The 21,261-nt window shown below is 40.0% G+C and overlaps 1 protein-coding gene across 1 annotated transcript in view; it reads right to left on the bottom strand.

Moving 5' to 3' along the window:
* Nucleotides 1-3,463: 3,463 nt before the first annotated feature.
* TNFSF13B (TNF superfamily member 13b) overlaps nt 3,464-21,261 on the bottom strand; it is a 31,419-nt gene continuing 13,621 nt past the window's right edge. Inside the window, 4 exon segments of the mRNA NM_001161710.2 lie at nt 3,464-4,362; nt 8,053-8,203; nt 8,288-8,400; nt 18,635-18,691. Coding sequence (NP_001155182.1) covers nt 4,250-4,362; nt 8,053-8,203; nt 8,288-8,400; nt 18,635-18,691 — 434 coding nt within the window. The 3' untranslated portion in view covers nt 3,464-4,249.

The raw sequence follows: 21,261 nt of genomic DNA, 5'->3' as shown, positions 1-21,261 counted from the left end.
GGTCCTTTCACACTTATCAGGTTAAATTTAGGGCAGCCTTGGCTCCCACACTGACACTCTTGTCCCTACATCTTGGAAATGCTTAGCCTCTGGGGCAGGATTTCTGTTTCCATTGGCACCATCAGGCAGAGGCAGTTGTCCTTTTGGGACCTGAAGACAGGCAAGAGTGGTGTTCCCAACCCTGAGGGGCTGCATTCTTTCTTCTTTTTAAATTTTTGGTATATTCAAGATCTCTTAAGACCAAACAAAACCAGGTTCTTTCAGATCTTTTGCTAAAATAAAACCAAACACTGCATGTCTCTTTACTTCTTTTGAATTCCATACTCATGCTGCATTAATATTCTTCTATAATTTTATCTTATTACCTTTATTTTTAAGTGATGGCGAACATAATTTCATTGCATTCATTGTTAAACAACGCGAGACTTAGTTGACTTAAATAAGGACAGTGGTGAATGTGAGGACCTCAAAGCAAGCCTGAAAGCTGGTCAGGCCACGGCTGGACAGGGATGTCCCCAGAGTATGGTATCACTGACCCTGCATGGGCCCCTCACTCCTATGCATTACCTCACAAAAGATGAGGAACCCCAAAGGAGAAGCTGCCCTGGTATCAGCATGACCAGGGATCTTGGGCCACTGCCTTTTAACGGTGATTTGTTTGTAAAAGTTAATCCAATGTATACAAAGTTACAGAACTGATGTATGAAAGGGAATGTGCCCACAGATCATCGGGAGCAAAGTGCATTTGATAATCACTAGTCTTGGGCAGCCCCGGTGGCTTAGCGGTTTAGCACCGCCTTCGGCCCAGGGCGGGATCCTGGAGACCCAGGATCAAGTCCCACATCGGGCTCCCTGCATGGAGCCTGCTTCTCCCTCTGCCTGTGTCTCTGCCTCTCTCTCTGTCTATGTCTCTCATGAATAAAAAAATAAAATCTTAAAAAAAAAAAGATAATCGCTGGCCTCCTCATGCAGGGCCAGCAGGTGACAGGTGGGCAGAGAGTTGTATGGGGTCTGCAGCCCAGCACCTGCCTGGATAAAACTAGCCTACGGCACTGCTGCCTCTACAGCCTGCTTCTGTGCCACTTTCTGTTAACTCTTTACCCCTCAGATATCTTTCTGGCAGTATTTACTGAAGCTGAATGTATGAACATTCAATGTCACAATAGTTCGGCTTCTAGGTATAAATCCAGCAGAAAGGTGTCCATAGGTTTCCTCAAATATTTTCGGAGAATATTCATAGAAAGTTTAAATGTCCTGTTTTCATGTCACAAATCTAGGTTTTTTATATTAGCAACCAAGTCAAAAACCATAAAGTGACACGGAAGCCAAAGCAAACACATTAAGCTGTCGGCCTTGATGCCCCCTTCACGGGTCACCACCTCTCTCCCGGGACAGGCAAGCCTGATTTGTAACTCAAATTACAACAGGATTCATTAAGTTCCCCTATCAATACACTGCTGCACCCATAATCACCCAGGCCAGGAAGATCCCCTCTCTGGCTCGTCTGTCCCACACGGGCGAGCAAGCCCACACCCTCAAGCTGTCAGTTGTCAGCCCTGTTCCTGCGTTCACATGTAAGACCAGAGCCTCAGGTCTGGGCTCATACACCCAACTTTAGAAATGCTCTGTTCCAGAAAATCCCAGTACAGCATCATTTTTCTTAAATTGGGGGAAAGATAGGGAAGAGGGAAGCTGGACCACCAGTGCTGCCATGGGGACCCCGCATCCCCCACCCCTGCACTACCTCATCTTCATCCCGTTTCCTCATTGCTAAATAAACTCCTATTGAATGGGTCTGACTCCACTCACAGCTTACACTCGAAGAGGACGGGATTCACATGTTTAATGCTGGTTTAAGCTGAAAACAAAGTAAGAGTTAAGAATATTTCATGCAACGGGGGATCCCTGGGTGGCGCAGCGGTTTAGCGCCTGCCTTTGGCCCAGGGCACAATCCTGGAGACCCGGGACTTGAATCCCATGTCGGGCTCCCGGTGCATGGAGCCTGCTTCTCCCTCTGCCTGTGACTCTGCCTCTCTCTCTCTCTCTCTGTGTGACTATCATAAATAAATAAAAATTAAAAAAAAAAAATAAATTTCTTAAGAATATTTCATGCAACGGAAGGCAGCATCTGCTGATAACTGGGCTAAGCCATTGAAGCACAGGGTAGCTGTAGACTACGGTGGCTGGTATGCAAGCCTGTTCATCTGTAGCACTACCTTCTTTACCCATGTGCTCCAAGAATTACTTATTTTCTTTCTATCTATCTATCTATCTATCTATCTATCTATCTATCTATAAAAGCAATGTGAACAAATTCTTTCTGAAATATGTAAAATATTTATAATTTCAAATGCTTTGTTTCATACCCTAACATATATTACTTTTTAATACTTTTACAGGTATGCACTGAATTTTAATTTATTTATTTATTATTTTTTAAAAAAGATTTACTTATTTTAGAGAGAGAGAGGGAAGAGGAGAGAAAGAGAGTATGGGGGAGATGGGGCAGAGGGAGAGAGATAGAGAATCTCAAGCAGGCTCCATGCTGAGCACTAAGCCTGTCCCGGGGCTCCATCTCATGCCCCCAAGATCATGACCTGAGCAGAAACCAAGAGTCGGACACTCAACCAGCTGTGCCAGCTGGGTGCCTCTGCCCTGAATTTTTAAAATGGCATTTAGTTACGTGAAGAGAAGCCAAAAGATGAGTTGGTGTTAACCAAACTCCAATCAAAAAGCCAAGCAGAAGAAATTGAAGTTTTTTATTTGGCAATTCAACTTAGCAGCAACACTAGGAAAATGACTCACCCCCCAGATCAAGACTCCTGCTCCACCTATGCATTCAGATTATAATATTGTAAAACAAAGTAAGTTGCAAAATATATTTGATTTTAACCAAAAAAGCCAAAATTGTAGTAATCAGAGTTTTAAACAAAGTTTAATCTTAGACACAAAGTACAAATCGTTTTTTGTTCTGTTGTGAAAAGCATATCCTTAAAAACATTTTAATGTAGACTGGAGAAAATGAGTGTAGACCCGGGGCTATTGTTTTCCATCTACTGTTTAAACTAGAGAAGGAAATTGTTTAATGGAGTAAACTCCTTAAACCGATGACATTTAACAACAACAACAACAAAAAGACAAGCAGAATAGGGAAACTGATGTTCTAAGGACGGTTATGACAGCATTTGCAAATATGATTGTCTATTAGACTGAAATGAGGGTGATGTCCCTGGCGCATCCTGAGCACACAGCTCAGCTCACCCTTAAGGAAGCCAAGAACTTTAATGAAACCTCCACTTCTGTAAAGCTAATCACAGGAGTATGTTGTAAAGGCTGTGATAATAGCAGCAGTTCAAAACAGAAGAATAGGAAATAAAGGGCAAATATATTCCATTGTTATAAATGTATTCATTAACTTCTCTTGGGAGATTTTATTTTTACATAGGAACAATTAGAGCTGGGCTTTTTTTTTTTTTTTTTCCACCTAATGCTCGTATGCGTAATAACTGGAATTACCCCACAGTAAAATTTCTGAAGTGAATGAAATTAGCTACGAAAAAATACATCGGGTGCAGATACACGAGAGAATTACCTCCCTCCTGTGAAAAATATCTGGTGCTCCATCAGGTGATACAAAATATTACAGGTAAAAACTGCACACTTGAAGTAAACCAGACGAATTTAAATAGTACCTGAATTTGAAGTCCAACTGCTTAATATATTTAAATGTAAGCTTTTAATTCCTTTTTTCATGTGTTAAGTGCAAGATTTGTTTGTTTTTCTTACTTACTACAATATTAACTGAAAGAGACTGGCAGATTGCACACGAAGAGAGAGGATGGACCTGAGAGTTCCCACATGTCCTACAGTCCTGTGGACGCCGGCAGTTGGTGTGCAGCAGTGATGGAATGCCGTTTTGGAAGAAATGATTCTTGCTCTTTTGCAGCCTGTGCTTCCTCCAGGTCAAGAAACTATGACTAAATTGTTTAACATGGCATTATAGGGAGAAGGCTACTTCTATCTTTCCTTAAATGGGCCCTATTTCTCATAATTCACATGACACCCTTTGGCTGTGGTTGTCTGTTAAATTTCCTGTTTTGGTCTAGTTTTAGCGAATCAAAACAAAGAGCTCACAGAGAAGGCTACGGTAACTACTGTTTTTCTTCCTTTTGGTGTTTCCAGTTAAGAGCCTTCTCCTTAGAGGTACAGAGAAAAGAAGGGATACAGCCACAAACGAGGTGTAAGTAGGTCACAGAAGCTTCAATGCACCAAAAAACGTGCCGTCCCCATCTCGTGATATTTTAGCGTCCTCACGCGGTATTGCAAGCTGGAGCTCATCTCCTTCTTCCAGCTTTGCGATGCCTGGAAAACAGTGATTTACAGGGACTTTAAGTGATTGTACAACGCGGGAGGCCAGGGGCGGGGGCATTAAGTAAAACAATGTTATTTTGGAAAAATGTGAACATGGGCATTCACACTTCAAATGACACCAGCAGACTTCTAAACCAGTTACTACTCTATCAGCCTAAAGACAAAAAAGAGCTAAAGCAAATGAGCACAAAGAATTACAACGGGTATAAGTGTATTTATCACCTGCTATCTGTAAAATGGAGACTCTGAACAGAAAGCCATGTCTTAGTTGAAGAAAAAAAGTTAAGTATGTCATGCACATTCCTCGATGGGGTATTGTATGGTTAAAAGTGGTTTTGCTTCATTTTATTGACAAAGAAAACTGTTTATAATAATTTTAAAAAATTATGTTAAATATGAACACAAACAGAAATACAAAAAAATAATGGTGCTAAATAAAAATATAAAACAGAAATACAAAAAGTACTCACACCATGTAGTATGTATATACTGCATAGACACTCATAAATACACTTAAATGTGGATATAATATGTGTGTATAATTAAAAATAAAAAACAAGGGCAGCCCGGGTGGCTCAGCAGTTTAGCGGCACCTTCAGCCCAGGGTGTGATCCTGGAGACTGGGGATCAAGTCCCACGTCGGGCTCCCTGCATGGAGCCTGCTTCTCCCTCTGCCTGTGTCTCTGCCTCTCTCTCTCTCTCTTTCTCTCTCTCTCTGTGTCTCTGATGAATAAATAAAAAATATTCTTAAAAAATATATTCTTAAAAAAATAATAACATAAATAAAAAATAAAAAACAAAACACCACCTATTCACAAAGCCCATCTGTTAACAGTTTTTTTCTGGAGTCCAGACAACCGGGGTTAGGAGTCATGTGGATTATTTTTTACAATGTTCTATATTTCCATGTTTCCTTAAATGACCATATTTGTCCTCATAACCAAAAGCAATAAAGTACTTAAACTGACTGAAAAACCTGTATGTGCCTAATTTACAATGATGTGTTCTGCATATGTGTACACAGGGAGTACACTCAGTACATCAGGGGGGACCCCACTTTAACAGACAAATATGAGGGAAAAGAAAGGAGAATCAAGGGAGGAGAAGACACAAAGAAACTAACAAAGAAAGAAACTAAGAATACCAAAGCTGTTAATACTTTCAATCAAGTATTTAAAAAGTAGTTGCATTTTCATAAATCTGCCATGAAAACGTATTTACGCGAATTATGTTGTGTATATTAACATCCATCATCAAGTTGAAAGCACCTAGACCTCCTTAGGCAACAGCCAGTCAGTGTTTACTTATCGAAACTTATGATGTACCAAACACCTTTCTAGACACGCACAGGGCTGTGATCAGAATGACAAAAATTCTGTCTCCAAGGATCTTGGGTTTTTTTTTGTAATGGTTTGAGACAATAAACAAAAGAACAGTTTCAGGTATTGTGGAGGGTGACGTGTACACTTTTCAGGATTAGCAAAGCATTTGATGACTACATGAAATAGTAAAAAAGAAACAGACTGGAATTTATTTGTTGAATAAGTCAGTTGTTATAAAGACTGAATATAATGTAATATTTTGACAAAGGCTATTGATCACACAGCATTAGGTAATACTAACTCTCAAAACAAAGTCGGAGTGAACCAATGATTTTAAGGTAGGTTCGATGGAATATCACTCAGCCATTAGAAACGACAAATACCCACCATTTCTTTCAACGTGGATGGAACTGGAGGGTATTATGCTGAGTGAAATAAGTCAATCGGAGAAGGACAAACATTATATGGTCTCATTCATTTGGGGAATATAAATAATAGTGAAAGGGAATAGAAAGGAAGGGAGAAGAAATGTGTGGGAAATATCAGAAAGGGAGACAGAACATAAAGACTCCTAACTCTGGGAAACGAACTAGGGGTGGTGGAAGGGGAGGAGGGCGGGGGGTGGGGGTGAATGGGTGACGGGCACTGAGGGGGGCACTTGACCGGATGAGCACTGGGTGTTACTCTGTATGTTGGTAAATTGAACACCAATATAAAAATTAATTTATTAAAAAAAATAAAGTAGGTTCGGTTTAAAATTGCAACACAGGGCTATTGGCTACTTCAATTTTTCCAGGTTATAGAAATCAGGTATAACTTTGATTTGTAACTTCACCACACACTCGCTTTGTTAATGAAATAGTAAGACTCAGCTTTGTGTAAAAGCGGGCCTTGATGTTACACCGGGCTCCTCAAATGGACCATTTACATTTTTTCTAGGTTATTATATGTGGAAGTACTGCATTCTCTTATATATTAATATATAGTTTTTAATGGTTTTGAACAGAGTTGCCCTAGAACAGATTAAAATTGCACACCTGAAATGCTCTGGAGAATAGTTCTCATACATAACGCGAAGCTGCTGGCACTGAGATACAACTTTAAGGTTTGGTTAATTATTCTTAAAAGGCAAGGCACCTAGGGAATGTGGCTTAGAGTGTGAGCAGGGAGGGGCCAACAGCCAGACACCACCCGAAGAGCTCCTGGGGAAGCTCTGAGGGCTGCTGCATCTGAACACGGTACCAGGCATGGCCCCAGGGAGCCCCTGAGGTACCGGTTTGGATCTGCAACGCCAGGATACTGGTCATCATCACTGGCTGCAGGGGAACATCTCTTTATGAAAATTAGGGAGTTTTAGTTCAACACACTTCCTCATCATCCCCTTACAGCTGTTTATGGCTGTGGGTCCATAGTGCCAACTGTGTCCACTTTTTGAACTATTTTCCTTCCTTCCTGATTGAGTTACTATGTACTTGTTAACAGGCACCTTCACATCTCAGGGCTTCAGAATTGGCGGCCAGGCTCCCAGCCTGTGTGACAGTAACTGTCTGAACTGAAGACATTCCTCGGGTTCTCAAGGGATTTATCAAATGACCAGAAAGGAACAAATGTATAAAAGGCAAATATTCCTCCCCCATACCAGCTTTGATAAATTTACCCCCAAAATAAAATGAAGAGTATGTTGGCAATTATAGCCCCAAAGACCTGGCTGAACAAAGCGCTGCCTTTCTCTTTTCCTCTCTACATTTTCACTGCCCCTGATCTGAAGAAGCCTTGCTCCTCCATGTCCCCATCCCAAATCAGCTGTCTAGTGTCCACGTGCACCAGACGTCACCTGTAGGAGAGTGAGAGAAAGCCACTGAGCAACTTGACCAGACCCTCAGTTCAGTCAAGGGCATTTCTTCAGCAACACGTGGAAAAAAAAAAAAAAGGCAAACCCTAGAGGCTCATTCTCTGGGGTCAGACCACTTGGTTTAATCCAAGTTCTGGAAATTAGAAGCTGTGCCACCTAGGACAATGTGTACTACCAGAGTGCCTCAGATTCCACCTTCCTTAAAAAGGGAGGATCATGTGAAGGAGCCCAGGTAAGGTGCAAGACAAGGATGCCTGGCACACGGTAATCATTCATCCTGTTATCCTCATCACTGTTCTTATGCAATATTATATACTGAAGCAAATGCAGTTTAGAATGGCTATCCATGTTGCCTGCCCTTTCTCAATTACAGAAGAGTGATAAAACTATCGGTCACAATTTTATCCATTTCAATGCATTTGAACTAGCTTATCATTCCAGAGAATAAAAACCATGCAGTATATCAAGGAACATCTTCCTGTCTATTGATACAGAACTGTTATTTACCAGCTGAATAACAGGAATTATTGGGTAGTGTTTCAGGCATATTTTGAATACATCGGAACAAAGTCACCAGGCTCAGTTCATCCCCAAAGACATGGACTTTTTTCCTCTGTATTAGGTGTCCCATGGCAAAGGTGTTATCGGTGTATAAAACCTGAGAAACAAACCAAAGAAGCTGGTCAGAAGTGAGCATGGGACGGAGGCTGGGCGGTTGGCAGCAGGTGCGCGGGGAACCTACCTGACTGTATATGAAAAAGTAACCGGCTTCTTTTACAAGTATTTTATTTTCTTTCTCCTCCAGAGCTCTTCCCCTTTTAAAGCTGAGCAGCCATGGAACAAATGTGTAAGCTCCTGTGATGAAGACAGAAAACTTGTGAGAGCAGCAGTTTTTCACCTCCACTTAACGGTAAAACCGAGTCTGAAACTTAAGAGACGAATTTTATCTTTTGGTAAAAGAGGAGAAGGAGACAAATCAGGATGCTCCGTGCTGTCTCAGCAGTGGTCTGCACATTACTACCACACCCCTCAGACACAGGAACCCAAGGGCAAGCACTTTGCTTTTATTCTCATGTATTTAGCAGCGCTCACCAGACAGCCTGGTCTGGATGGGAGAGTCTCTGGATGACACACTAATAATAGGGATTTTCTGGTTTTGCTTTGGTTTCCACAGACAAGGGAGTTAGTATGGGGAAGAAGTCCTCTCCCCAGTACAGCACCAGAACAGCACTTACGGACAGCAGGGAAGTGACCAAGACAAAACCTATAATAGGACACAGTCAAGGAACTCGGAGATATTTGTCGGTGATACTCAAGTTGAAGTGGTTAGTGGTCAGCACACTAATTCTCCTTCATGACCTGAGATCTCTCTGGGGAGTGATGGGGGAGCCAGAGCTCAGAGCAGCCAGCAGCTCCAGAAGCAGGTAGGCAGGAGGGGACCCGGTCCCCACGCCAGAGCACCCTGCTCTGGGATGAACACCCGTGTGGGAGGTGCAAACACTCCTCTCCTATGAATTCACACCACAAATTCACTACATCTCTCACCACTGTGTAAAAATACTGGAATAAATGGTGAACTTTGAGGCTGGCTTAATAAATGGGGGGGGGGTTATAAATAAGATGGCGTGAAATAAGTGAAAAGAAGATTAGGTAAGTGGTAATATAAGGAGAGAATAGTGAAATGAAACTGTGGTAGTATAAAATAGTCTAAAAAATGTTCCCATGTAGTTAGTACTGTAGAACCACAAGCGTCCCCGAGCTTCACCTTGCTCATTGCATAAAGGGAAATAATAAACCTCAGAGCCCACTGGACAATAAGCCAGAAGCTCAGCAAGAACAATTTGTCCTAGCAGGAGCTTAAAGAAAATGTTTCCCTGTGAATTTTTGTAAGAAGGTGGCACCACCCAAGGATGTGGTGTTGGAGATGCTTTCACGTTCATAGATACAACTGCTAGGTGAATGTGCCTGGGTCAGCCATTCCACCAAGGCAAACCCATCATATCTGAACTTTTTCTAAATAGATCTTTGAGGGAATAGTATAAAACAAGAACCACACATTCTCTGAACACTTCTGAGAAGTAAAGAACCTGAGGTGCTCACACAAAGCAAACGACAAGGTGAATCTGAGTTCAGTTCCCTTAGGCAGCCCTGTAAGTGGGCATGCCAGACTGGAGGGCAAGGAAGGAGCCTGGCAGGTGCCTGTGGACGTAGGTGCTCTCGTGCCTCCTCTTCTGCACTCCTAGGATGCACCTCTGTCTCCCACAAGTAGGCTCTGCTGTTCCCAAGAAGGTCTGTGAGGAAATTTGGCTTGGGTGAAAGCCCTCTGGTGCTGTGCTGAAAGGGGACAGTCCCTGGAGAAAGCCTCCTCAGTTACAAGTCGCAGAGGCAAACTCACCATCCCCTGCTGTTTACACAGCATCAGCATCCTTTCAGTGGAGAGGATTATGGTAGCATAGTTTTACATTTGTTTAAGTGAGATCATGTGCCCAAGGCACTTCTAAATGCAGTGTGTCCAAAAGAGGAGGAGGAACTAATGATCATGGCTGTTCTTACTATAAAATAACTGATGATGGAAGGGGACTGCTCTCGTGGTCATGAGGACACCTGCCCGATGCTCTGACCAAGGAGGGCCTTCCTCCATTCAAAACCATACACGTCTTAGGTTCTGACCTCTCTGGGTTCAGGCATCACTGCTGTCCGGTTTCTGGCTCCTCCCCCGGGCCTAGTCACTGAATTAACTACTTCAATTTTAAACATAAAATAATTCAAATTGGTGGGGTACGATGCAGTTGCCCACCAGCATCCTGTTGTTTTTTAACATTTTTTTAGGGTATCCTGGGGGGCTCAGCGGTTTAGCGCCGCCGTCAGCTCAGGGCATGATCCTGGAGTCCTGGGATAGAGTCCCATGTCAGGCTCCCTGCATGGAGCCTGCTTCTCCCTCTGCCTGTGTCTCTGCCTCTCTTTCTCTCTCTGCGTCTCTCATGAATAAATAAATAAAATCTTTAAACAAAAAAAAAAAAAGCATTTTTAAAAAAATCTATTTTTAAAAGCATTTTACGAGCTAGTTGCTGGAACTAGCTAGTTGTGTGAGATGGAGCGTCACCACGAAGGCAAGATGCACTTGTGAGCTGAAAGAAAGACACACATTTCCAAAACCGCTTGCTCATATTCTGTCTAGAGATATTTATTTACTAAATTTCTTTTTCAACACCTTAAGTTGGTTTCCTACTTCTTTACACCATACATCTACCTATAAAATCAGTAAGCTGGTTTTTACCCAGTTTCACTGCTGCATTGTCAGAATAGAAAGAAAAACAAGTAGTTATTAGGTATAAATTTTTATGTTTTCTTGACATTTTCTTTTGGCATTTCATCCTATCTTGCTGGAAATATTCTTACAAGAGACAGTACATGGTTGCTGGTTTTTATGCACTGTCTATATTTCTCCTTCCAGCACATACATGTTGCACACACATGCATACCCACAAATTACACTGCCTGAGGCCAAATGCCAAGGACACAGCTCTGCACACATCTGCGTTCAATGAATATGTGTTACTGAGTGAATCTTAAATCCTTTAAGAAAACAGACGAAACAATACATTAAAAGCTAACGTAGGGCAGCCCAGGTGGCTCAGCGGTTTAGTGCTGCCTTCAGCCCAGGGCCTGATCTTGAAGACCCGGGATCGAGTCCCACATCAGTCTCCCTGCATGGAGCCTGCTTCTCCCTCTGCCTGTGTCTCTGCCTTTCTCTCTCTCTGTGTCTCTCATGAATAAATAAATAAAATATTTTTTAAAAAAGCTAAAGTAATTATAAACCTAAGCATAAATATTATAAACATGTTTCTACATCTTAAAACTTAATTTAGATATTTAGCATGTTAAATTAGACTATGGATAAATGCTAACAAGAAAATATGCATGAAGTGCCTATTCTGTAGGATGCTTTTCTAAGCCAGAATGTATCACTACCAATTGATATTTGAGAATTTGTAAATAAAGTCCAAGAGTATTACTGCTTCTCTCTCTCTCTGTTAGTCCACAGCTAAAATACAGATGTGCTGCGGCATGTAAAGGCTGAACTTCCCAGGTCCACTTAGCTGTAAATACTTGATGTATTTAAAGGTTTTTGAAAACTTAATATGTACAATAATATGTGAACTTAAATTAACAGAATGCCAGTATTAATATGTGAAAATAATTTATACATATACTTGAAAGTGTCCGCTCTTAAAGGAGCTCTTTCCTGATCAGACTTATACAAAATATATAAATTTTAGGTTGACAACATTTCATAGAAAAATCTGATATATTTCATTAATACCTGCTTTTTATTTTACTTTATGAATAGGAGATTTCCTTGAAAGCATCCATACTTCCGGTGTTACCTCCCTCAGAAACTGAAAATAAATGTTGCAGAGAGCAGCTGTCAATCACACCTATCCTATTGGGTTACAACTCTTGATTTTGTAATCCTATTATCATACAGCTGCTGGAAATAGTTTTAGGGGATAAGATACTGATAATACTTTTTTAAAAGGCAGATTATGTCAATTAATTCAAGAAATAGTAATTTCTTGTATAAAACAAGTACTGTTTGGCATAGAAACCCACAGTTATGGCAGATTTGGTTTTATAGTTGAGGCAGAGCAGCTAGGCCAGTCATGGGGGCTGAGCTCTTCAAAGGGCTGTGAGCAGCAGACAGAGATGATTACTCTATTTTAGAGAAACCACTATGTGGCTACCAGTCAAGGAAAGGTACAAAATTGGGGCCAAGGAAACCAGCCATGGGGACACATGAGGGCGGTCTAGCAGGATGGTGAGATGGGAATGAAGGGGAATAGATTAATTCAGGTTATATTCATGGGGAATAAATGATAGGGTTTTGAGATTAATGTACTGAGTCAGAGGGAACAGTCAAGAATGACACCCAAAATTCTACAGGAGGCAACCGAGGACACAGTCATCACACTCACTGAAATGGGAATGCTGGTGGAAGGAATTTGGGGGCAAATTGTACAGCCCAGGCTGAGATGCCACTGAGTTGCAAAGGAAGAAATGTTAAAGAGACAGAGGTGTATACAGGATTGGAGCTGAGTGGTTTGGGCCAAAGTGCTACATTTAAACCATCCGCACATAGATGCTAAGTGACAACATAGGAGTATTTAAGAACGCCAAAGCAGAGAGAAGAATGAAAAGAGAATGAGACTGTATCAGAGGACTGAAGAGCATCTATAGTAAGAAGGTACATTTAAGAGTAACTTGCAAGGAAATTTACAAAGGAGTGGCCTAAAGGGTCAGAAAATGGGTAGAGAAACAAACAAGGGCAGTGTGTGTTTCATCAAATGTCAAATTCTATTGGGATACTACAAGTAAATCTCATCATTTCCTGTAGAAAATACTCACATGGCAAAGGCAGAAATAAACAAGAGCCTTCTGCCACCAACATGAGTGTGGAAATAATGTCTGTCCTTTTCTACCTCCTGTTCCTTCATGTGAAAGAAGCAGACAGATTCATGTTCCAGAGTAGTCGTAAGGGCTTCAAAGTCACTGGGGTCCCCCTGGTACTGGGTGTGGAAGGGGAGGGACGAAGCAAGGAGAGCAGTGACAGGTTCTGGAAGTGGCCGAGTCCACAAAGAGCCAGCAAAAATCACCCCCCCTAAAGGTGAAGAAGCCCTCGTATGCATGCAGACGTCTCTGACGAGTATACAGTCCAAGAAGTTTCTGTGTCACCTAAAAGAACTTGGAAGATGAGGAGGGGAAAAAATCATTTAAATGAAAATAAAAATTTCAGAGTGGAAAATAGGTTTTGTACAAAAGAAAGATGGAAATAAAGAGTTTAAAATTTGAAAAAAAAAAAAAAAGGACTATAGAATATATAGGACCCATAAAACAGTCTTACCCACATACCTGTGAACAGACCCCTGGTAGGCAAAACCAGCAACAACAAAAAGTCAAGCAGAGCAACCACAGAGGGCTGCTACAGACAGAGAGGACACACCCCAGGCCAGGAAGTTGATTCCAAATAGCTTCACTAGTTTTGTGCTGCTGTAACAAATCACCACAGACTTAGTGGCTTGAAACAACACACATTTACTAGCTCATGGTTCTAAACATCAAAAGTCTCACTGGGCAGAAATCAAGGTGTTGGCAAGTCTGGGTTCTTTCTGGAAGCTGCAAAACCTATCCCTTTTCTGGCTCCTGCAGTTGGCCTGCTTTCCTTGGCTCATGGCCACCTCCATCTTCCCAGGCACCCATCACATCATGCCTATCTCCACTTGCATCACCACATCGCCTCTCTGACTCTGATCCTACCAACTCCCTCAGTAAGGATGCTTGTGATTACCCTGAGCTCCCGGATCAGCCAGGGTAGTTCCCCCAAAGTTATTATCTTACATCTGCAAAAGTCCCCTTTCCCACATGACCTACAATACTCACAAATTTCAGGGATTAGGCTGCAGACATCTTTGGGAGCTGTTATTCTACCTACCATAATAGTCAACTCTGAAATATACAGTAAAACAAGCATTGACTTTTTAAGGTAAATAATTCTTTGTATAATCAGGCAAGAAAGTCAAGCCACTTATGAGAAGAAAAATTTCTCTTACCTTGGTTTTCTTCAAGTGCATTTAATGCCAAAAGAGAGTAGAGAAATTCCTACAACTCAAGTAAAGAAAAGATAAAATGGGGATTTTGCATCCAGCCACCTTTCTTTAAAATATAAAAACTACAGGGCAGTCTGGGTGGCTCAATCAGTTGAGCACCTTGCCTTTGGCTCAGGCCATGATCTCAGGGTCCTGGGATCATGTCCCACGTGGGGCTCCCTGCTCCTTTTTTTTTTTTTTTTCTTTGATACTTCCTCACTTTATTAAGGTTAACAGGATACTTATACATCTAAACATTTACTCTAGGTATTTATTCAGTGACATTTAAATTCTGAATTACCTTCCCATAATTAAGTTTCTTTAGGCACATTGGTTTGTATTTTACAGAAAACACTTATCTTTAGGTCACAAACAGGAAAGAATATAATTTGCAAATGTTACAAAGATGATACCAAATCTCAGCTAACCTCTTTCCCAAATTGCAACCATTGTTAGTATTTAAAGAAAACAGAGCCCCCAAATAATTGCTTACACATTATCACTGTATGATTGTGGTGACTAAGAAATCCCTGAAAGAGCAGTAAGCCATGATTACTGGAAAGCTCAGAACACTAGCAAGGCTTAATTGCCAAGTATTTAACAGAAGGCCACAAATTGTGTTTTCCTAAGAGGAGCTAGGAACTATGGATGTCATTTAGTAATGCATTGGAATGGCATTGCCTAGTGCGAGTGTTGCACAAAAACTCCAGGTCACCTCTTCTTTATCATTATTTTGGATAAGCTTCCACAATCATAGCATGGCCCTGCCCACCAGCTGCACAGGCAGCCACTAAGCCTAAGGTAAAGACCCCTCCCCCCTGCTCATGCTCTCTCTCTCTCTCTCATGCTTGCTTTCTCTTTCTCTCAAAAAAAAAATCTTAAAAAAAAAGAGTATTTGAAGAATAAGGGCCAAATTCTTCTTAATTTTGAAGAAAGAATGAATCTACACATCCAAGAAACTGCATGAATTCTAAAAAGGATAAACTCAAAGAGATCCATACCAAAGTGAGTTATAATTAAGGGGTTGAAAGAAAGAACCAGGAGAAAATCTTGAAAGCAGCAGGACAGAAGCAATTTTTCCAATACAAACAAGGGAGATGCTCAATAATATTAACAGTTGATTTCTTTCTTGAAACCATGTAGGCCGAAAACAGTGGGATGACACATTTAAAGTTCCAAATGAAGGATTACATCATCAAGGTGGCAGCATAGGAGTCTTACACATCATCCCTCCACAGAAACAATAATATTGGTGCCAAAACACCAGAAATTCAGAATCCAGCTAAGAAGTAGAAACTAAGTAGTAGAGCACAGACTGAGAAGAAGTCACATTTTTATAGGTAAGAAGAGCAATTTCAACTTATTTACATTAGCCCCTCCCCCAAACATGCCTAGGTCAGCACCACAAGATGGCCTCAGCCTGTGATTCCCCTGTGGAGGGATGGTGAGATCTGACTGTGCTCCAGGCCCCATGGTCTCTCAGAGTGCCTTCCATGGAGCTGGGTTCCATCTTGACCCATACTTTGTGCTGAACATCCAAAAGAGCTTGGTCCCTGCTACAGTTAGAAACAAAAAAAGGGAAGACATTCTTATAGCTCCAGTTTGTTTTCTTTGTTTTGTTTTGCATGATTGAGGAAAAGCAAAGAACAGATTATTTTCCTCCAGGAGGGAAGGGAGGAAGCAAAGGAGACCTTGCCCCTGGCCTTACAGTAGATAATATTAGGCACTGCTGATCAGTAAAAGTGTCTCCCAGTCAAAATCAGTCCATGAGAGGTAGCTGCATAAGCAACAAAGCAACTCTGCAAGGAATGTGAAGAATCAAGAAAATCCAACACAATCAAAGGGATAAAACAAATCTCTAGTAAATCTGAAAGAAATAGCTATAAAGAGTTGTAGATTACTCTGAACTCTAGTATAAAAGTTAAAAGACAAAAGCATTAAAAGGAATTATAACTACAGTAATTTGTTAATAGACACAATATAAAAAGTTGTAAATCAAAGTTGTTATCAGCTTAAAATAGACTACTGTAACTATGTTGTTTGATATAAGTGTCATGGTAAACACAAATTTAAAAACCTATAGCAGATATCCAAAATACAAAGAAAAAGGAATCAAAACATATAAATTCACAAAATAGTCAAGCCACAAAGGAAGACATCAAGAGAGGAAGAGAGGAACAAAGGAACTACAAAACAGCTAGAAAACAATTAACAAAGGAAAATAGTAAGTCCTCACTATCAGTAATTACCTTAAATGTAAATGGATTACATTGTCCAATCAAAAGGCAAAGACTGGCTGAGTGAATTGAAAGAAAAACAAAATCCAAACATATTCCGCCTATAAGAAACTCCCTTCAGCTTTAAGGAAATATATAGTGAAGGGCTGGAAAGCAATATTTCATCCAACTGTTAGACAAAAGAGACAAGAAGTGGCTATTCTTATATTAGACAAAATAGGCTTCAAGTAAAAAAAAATGTCACAAAAGACAAAGAAGGTCATTATATGATGACAAGTAGATTGATTCATCAAGAGAATATAACAAGTATGTATGTGTGTGTATACACACACACACACACACACACACACACACACACACATATACACTCAACACTGGAGCCCCTAAATGTAATAGGCAAATACTATCAGATTTGAAGGGAGAAATAGACAGCATTTCAGTAACAGTAGGAGACTTCAATATCCTACTTTCAGTAATGGATAGATCACCCAAAAGAAAATCAGTAAGGAAAAAGTGTTCCTGAACAATACTATAGACCAGATGGACTTAGCAGATATGCACAGAATATTCTGCCCTATAGTCATAGAATATGCATTCTTCCTAAGGACACAAAGAAAATTCTCCAAGATAAATAAAATATTGGGGCACAAAATAAATATGAACAGATTTAGGAAGACTGAAGTCACACCAAGTATCTTTTCCAGCCACAATGATATGAAACTAGAATCAGTAGTAGGAGAAAAATAGGGATATTCAAAATATGTGGAAATTAAACAAAACACTCCTGAACACTAACAGGTCAAATGAAACCGAAAGGTAAATTTAAAAATATCCCGAGACAAATGAAAATGGAAACACAATCTATCAAACTTTATGGGACACAGGCAAGCAGTGATGCTACAACATGCCCATGTGCACCAACAGGTGCTGGTATCACAAGGCTAACCAATGGTTCCAAAGGGCAAGGCACCCAGTTCAGCACCCCTTGGTCAGTGAAGAGCAGTCACTACATAATATTCCGTGGAATTCATGTTCACGATCAAGGAGCAACTTCATCTTCTTGTGTGACATAGCATTTTCGTTTTGTCCAAATGTGTAAAACAAAGTTAATATTTTTAAAATGTTTTCTTTGGTCTTTAAGTTCTTCTTCTGACTTCATTTTAATTCTTAGTAAACAGTCTGATGCCTATTAAAGTGGCAAGCATAGGACTTTGGAAAATGCAGAGAGATAAATAATAACAGAATCTCAAATAGTTCCCTCTGTGTTACATGTTACATTTGGGATCACTAAAGTCACTCAGAAAGATACAGATGCAAGACAGCACTCAAAAAAAAAAAAAAAAAAAATACAGCACTCCTGGCACTCAAAGGCAAATCCAAAAATATTCTCTGGGCTCCTTCTCATTTCCATCCTGGCCTCCAGCTTGACTCTCTGATACTTGTGACCTCCCTGTTCTGGGTCGCAGCCCAGACATTCCCTAGCCCCTGGCCTGCTTTATTTTTCTCCATAGCACTTAATTTTATCATTCTACATTTTACTGATTCATTTGCTTTTTTTGTTATTTTTTTCCTGTTTTCCCCTCATCAAAAGGTAAATTTCATGAAAGTGAGGAACTATACATATTTTCTTCATTGCTAAGCTCTATGGCTCACACAGAAATTGGAACATTGTATGTCTTTAACTAATATGTGTAAAACATAAAGCAGTCATTTCACATTAGATTATCATAAAAGTGTTATATTTATTTGCACACAGTATATATTTATTAATAATTAATATTAAATGTTTGTGATATGTTCAGTTTCATCTTCATCCTATTATGATTTCTCAATCCTAGTAAAATAGGTGAACTGATATTTGTGCAGATGATCTCAAGTCATTAGAGAAGCCAAATTGATTTCTAAAAAATAAAAAAACCAAAAACTGAATTTGGCTTAGTATTGATTTTGTTTTATCATATGCTAATTTTAAAAAATTTCTAAGTATTAGCACCTCTACTAAACTAATTCTGCTTGTTAGATTATTATATTAGCCTAAATATTTACTCCCCAATCATTTTGAATGTATTTCAGCTTCTTATTTTACATCTGATTCTGAGAAGCTTGGAGGCAGACAGCTGATGTGAGATGAAGTCTGAATATAGTCTTACAAGTGATTAGATTGGGTGGAACCGTAATAAGAAAAGTTATAGGAGATGATCTTATTACCTTTTCGTATAGTAGGTGTGTCACTGTCTGCAATCAGTTGCAAGCAGTCCTGAGTGACTGAAAAACAAAAATACATCCTTTTAGCTACTTGAATAAGAATGATAAGGGAAGTAAGATGTCTGAGCGCATAAGGCTACACAGCTGTTCTTCCAGAAACACGGAAACAATTATGCTTCCTACAGAGCCTGCACTTTGTTTTAAAACTGCTTTATGAAATCTGCACATAGATTTTTGTTACAAATTTTACTTAAAATATAGTACATACATGAAATTCATGGTTTAGAAAAGCTCTATGGGCTGTTTGAAACACAGTAAGTGTACCATCCTTAGAGTCCAACCTAACTTGCTGTGAGGTATGATGCCTGGACAGAAAGTGAGTTTAGTGATGATTATCATGTGCCTTTCAAGCCCACCGTACATATGAGCCAAATGATCAGAATACTCTAATGTAATGTTTTTGTTTTAGAAAAATCCTAACATTAAGGAGTGCCTGGATGGCTCAGTCAGTTAAGTGTCCGACTCTTGATTTTAGCTCAGGTCATGATCTCAGAGTCATGAGATTAAGCCCTGCATCCAGCTCTGCGCTGGGCATGGACCTGCTTGAGATTCTCTCTCTCCCTCTCCCCCCCCCCCTCCCTCTCCCCCACTCTCTCTCTCTTTCAAAACAAAAACAAAAACAAACAAAAAAAGCCAATGTTAAATAGCAACTCACTGTTACTGCTAATACAATTACCATTACTGAGAATAAAAATATTTATTGAGTAGATACAAATACAGGCAACCTCACAAAAATCCTAAAAATTATGTACGGGAAACTAAATCCTGAAAAGTGTAAACAGCTCATTTGGGGCCCATGGTGAAAAGTTAGCCAGAGCTTAACCCGTGCCTGTTTCACTCTGGAGCCAAAGTCAAGCTTTGGGTAAAATATTTTGGATCAAGAAGAGAGAAGAGACAGCATCTTTCAAAATAAAATGGGAGATTTCCCTGAAACTGCATAATCAGTAAAGTTTCTGGGAAGCATCAATTTGCATCACATATCACGTGTCCAATATCCCAGACAGCATTCAAGGAAACAGAGGACTATTCTGTTAAATAAAGACAGATGCCTCCAGGTAAAAGCATATTGAGAACACTGTGTAGATATCATGAAAAATAGGACACAGAAATTTAAGTTTGCCTATTTTAAGTCAAGAAGACATTAATTTAGAGTTTTTTTTATTACCCAGCAAGTATCTTATTCAGAGTTGAAGTATTACTTTAAAAACATTCTTCCCACATTTTAAGAGCTTGGCACAGTGAATTCCTGCTTCATTTGATGATTTTAAAATGTTCTAAGTTCTAATATTTGCAACACAACACCTAATAACAGATGTAACAGTTACAAGCTATTCCCAAGCTGCACAAACATACGGCTCTACAAAGATCACCGCTGCAGGGAATGATCACAGAAGAGAATCTGTTAAGAAGTCTCCCTCGGTGTTTGGGTGGAAATACGATGTTGCAATTCCTTTATCACCCTGAAGCTTTCCTAACATATTTCTATGTTTATCTGATCATTTCAATAGGAGCAGAACATTCTGGACTACTTGTGATTCTTTTGTTGATCTGCAAAGCAATGGTGGCCATGTCTGTGCCACAGGGAAAATGTGACTCATTAGTGCTGTTACTATGGTAGACCTTCTGCCACCACAAATAAGTAAAAGCATCGCAAGAGGAAGAACTGTTGTGAATAAGGATGGCATGAAAGAAAGAAGAAACAAAACACCCACAGCAGTGAAAGACTGAAGAGCGGGCACAGTATCTAGCTAGAGTGGCCCTACTAACCCTGCCTTTAACGTGTTCCTATCTTTCTAGCAAACACTTCTTAAGGAACTACCATTCATAGGGCACCATGGTAAGTTCTGTGAGGGATACAAGGGTCAATCAGAGCTTGGGAGAAGAGGATACTGACAAAGGTCAAGGTCAAATTTCCAAATGTTCCATCTTTCCTTTGCTGTATGTGCATATGCATACAGAGATTATTAAGTGAGATAGTGTATGTGGTCCATTTAGTACCATTCCTGGTCCACGATACTTACAAGGTCAATCTTGGCTATTATAGTGGGAACAGTGCTAGCATTATTGCTCTTCACACTATTGCACTCAATAAACTGGACACATAAAGGAAGAGCACCAGGAGGCCATTAAAACCAAATGACCCCAATACAGAGAGACAAGAAAAATTGTAATATGTTATTCCGATTCCAATTAACCCTTCTTGACCATTTACCCAACATCCCATAGAATACTTACATGTTTTATTCAGAGAAAGAGTCTACCTAGAAAACATCTGAATTTTAATCTCTGCAGCCCAACTAGAGTTGGCTACAACTTACATGTTAAAAAACAATGATCTATTCCATCACGTAGTAGCAGAAATATAATTTTAATAGAAAATACACTGTGGTAAGAAAAGTGTATTCCAAGAAAATACTCTTCAGAAAGGAAAGTGGAATATTACAATAAAAGTTCAGTAATACGTTTGAATTACACTCACTGAGACCAGTGTCATTCATTGACTTTTCTTGTTCCAAAGTCAATGGACTTTTGAACGAGGGCTGTCGGAAATAAGCCAAGGACATCCCACT

This window comes from Canis lupus, chromosome 22 (assembly GCF_011100685.1).
Source record: "Canis lupus familiaris isolate Mischka breed German Shepherd chromosome 22, alternate assembly UU_Cfam_GSD_1.0, whole genome shotgun sequence".
In the NCBI taxonomy this organism is placed as follows: Eukaryota; Metazoa; Chordata; class Mammalia; order Carnivora; family Canidae; genus Canis; species Canis lupus.
The sequence above is the reverse complement of the archived record's forward strand: the minus strand, read 5'-3'. Positions and strand labels throughout refer to the sequence as shown.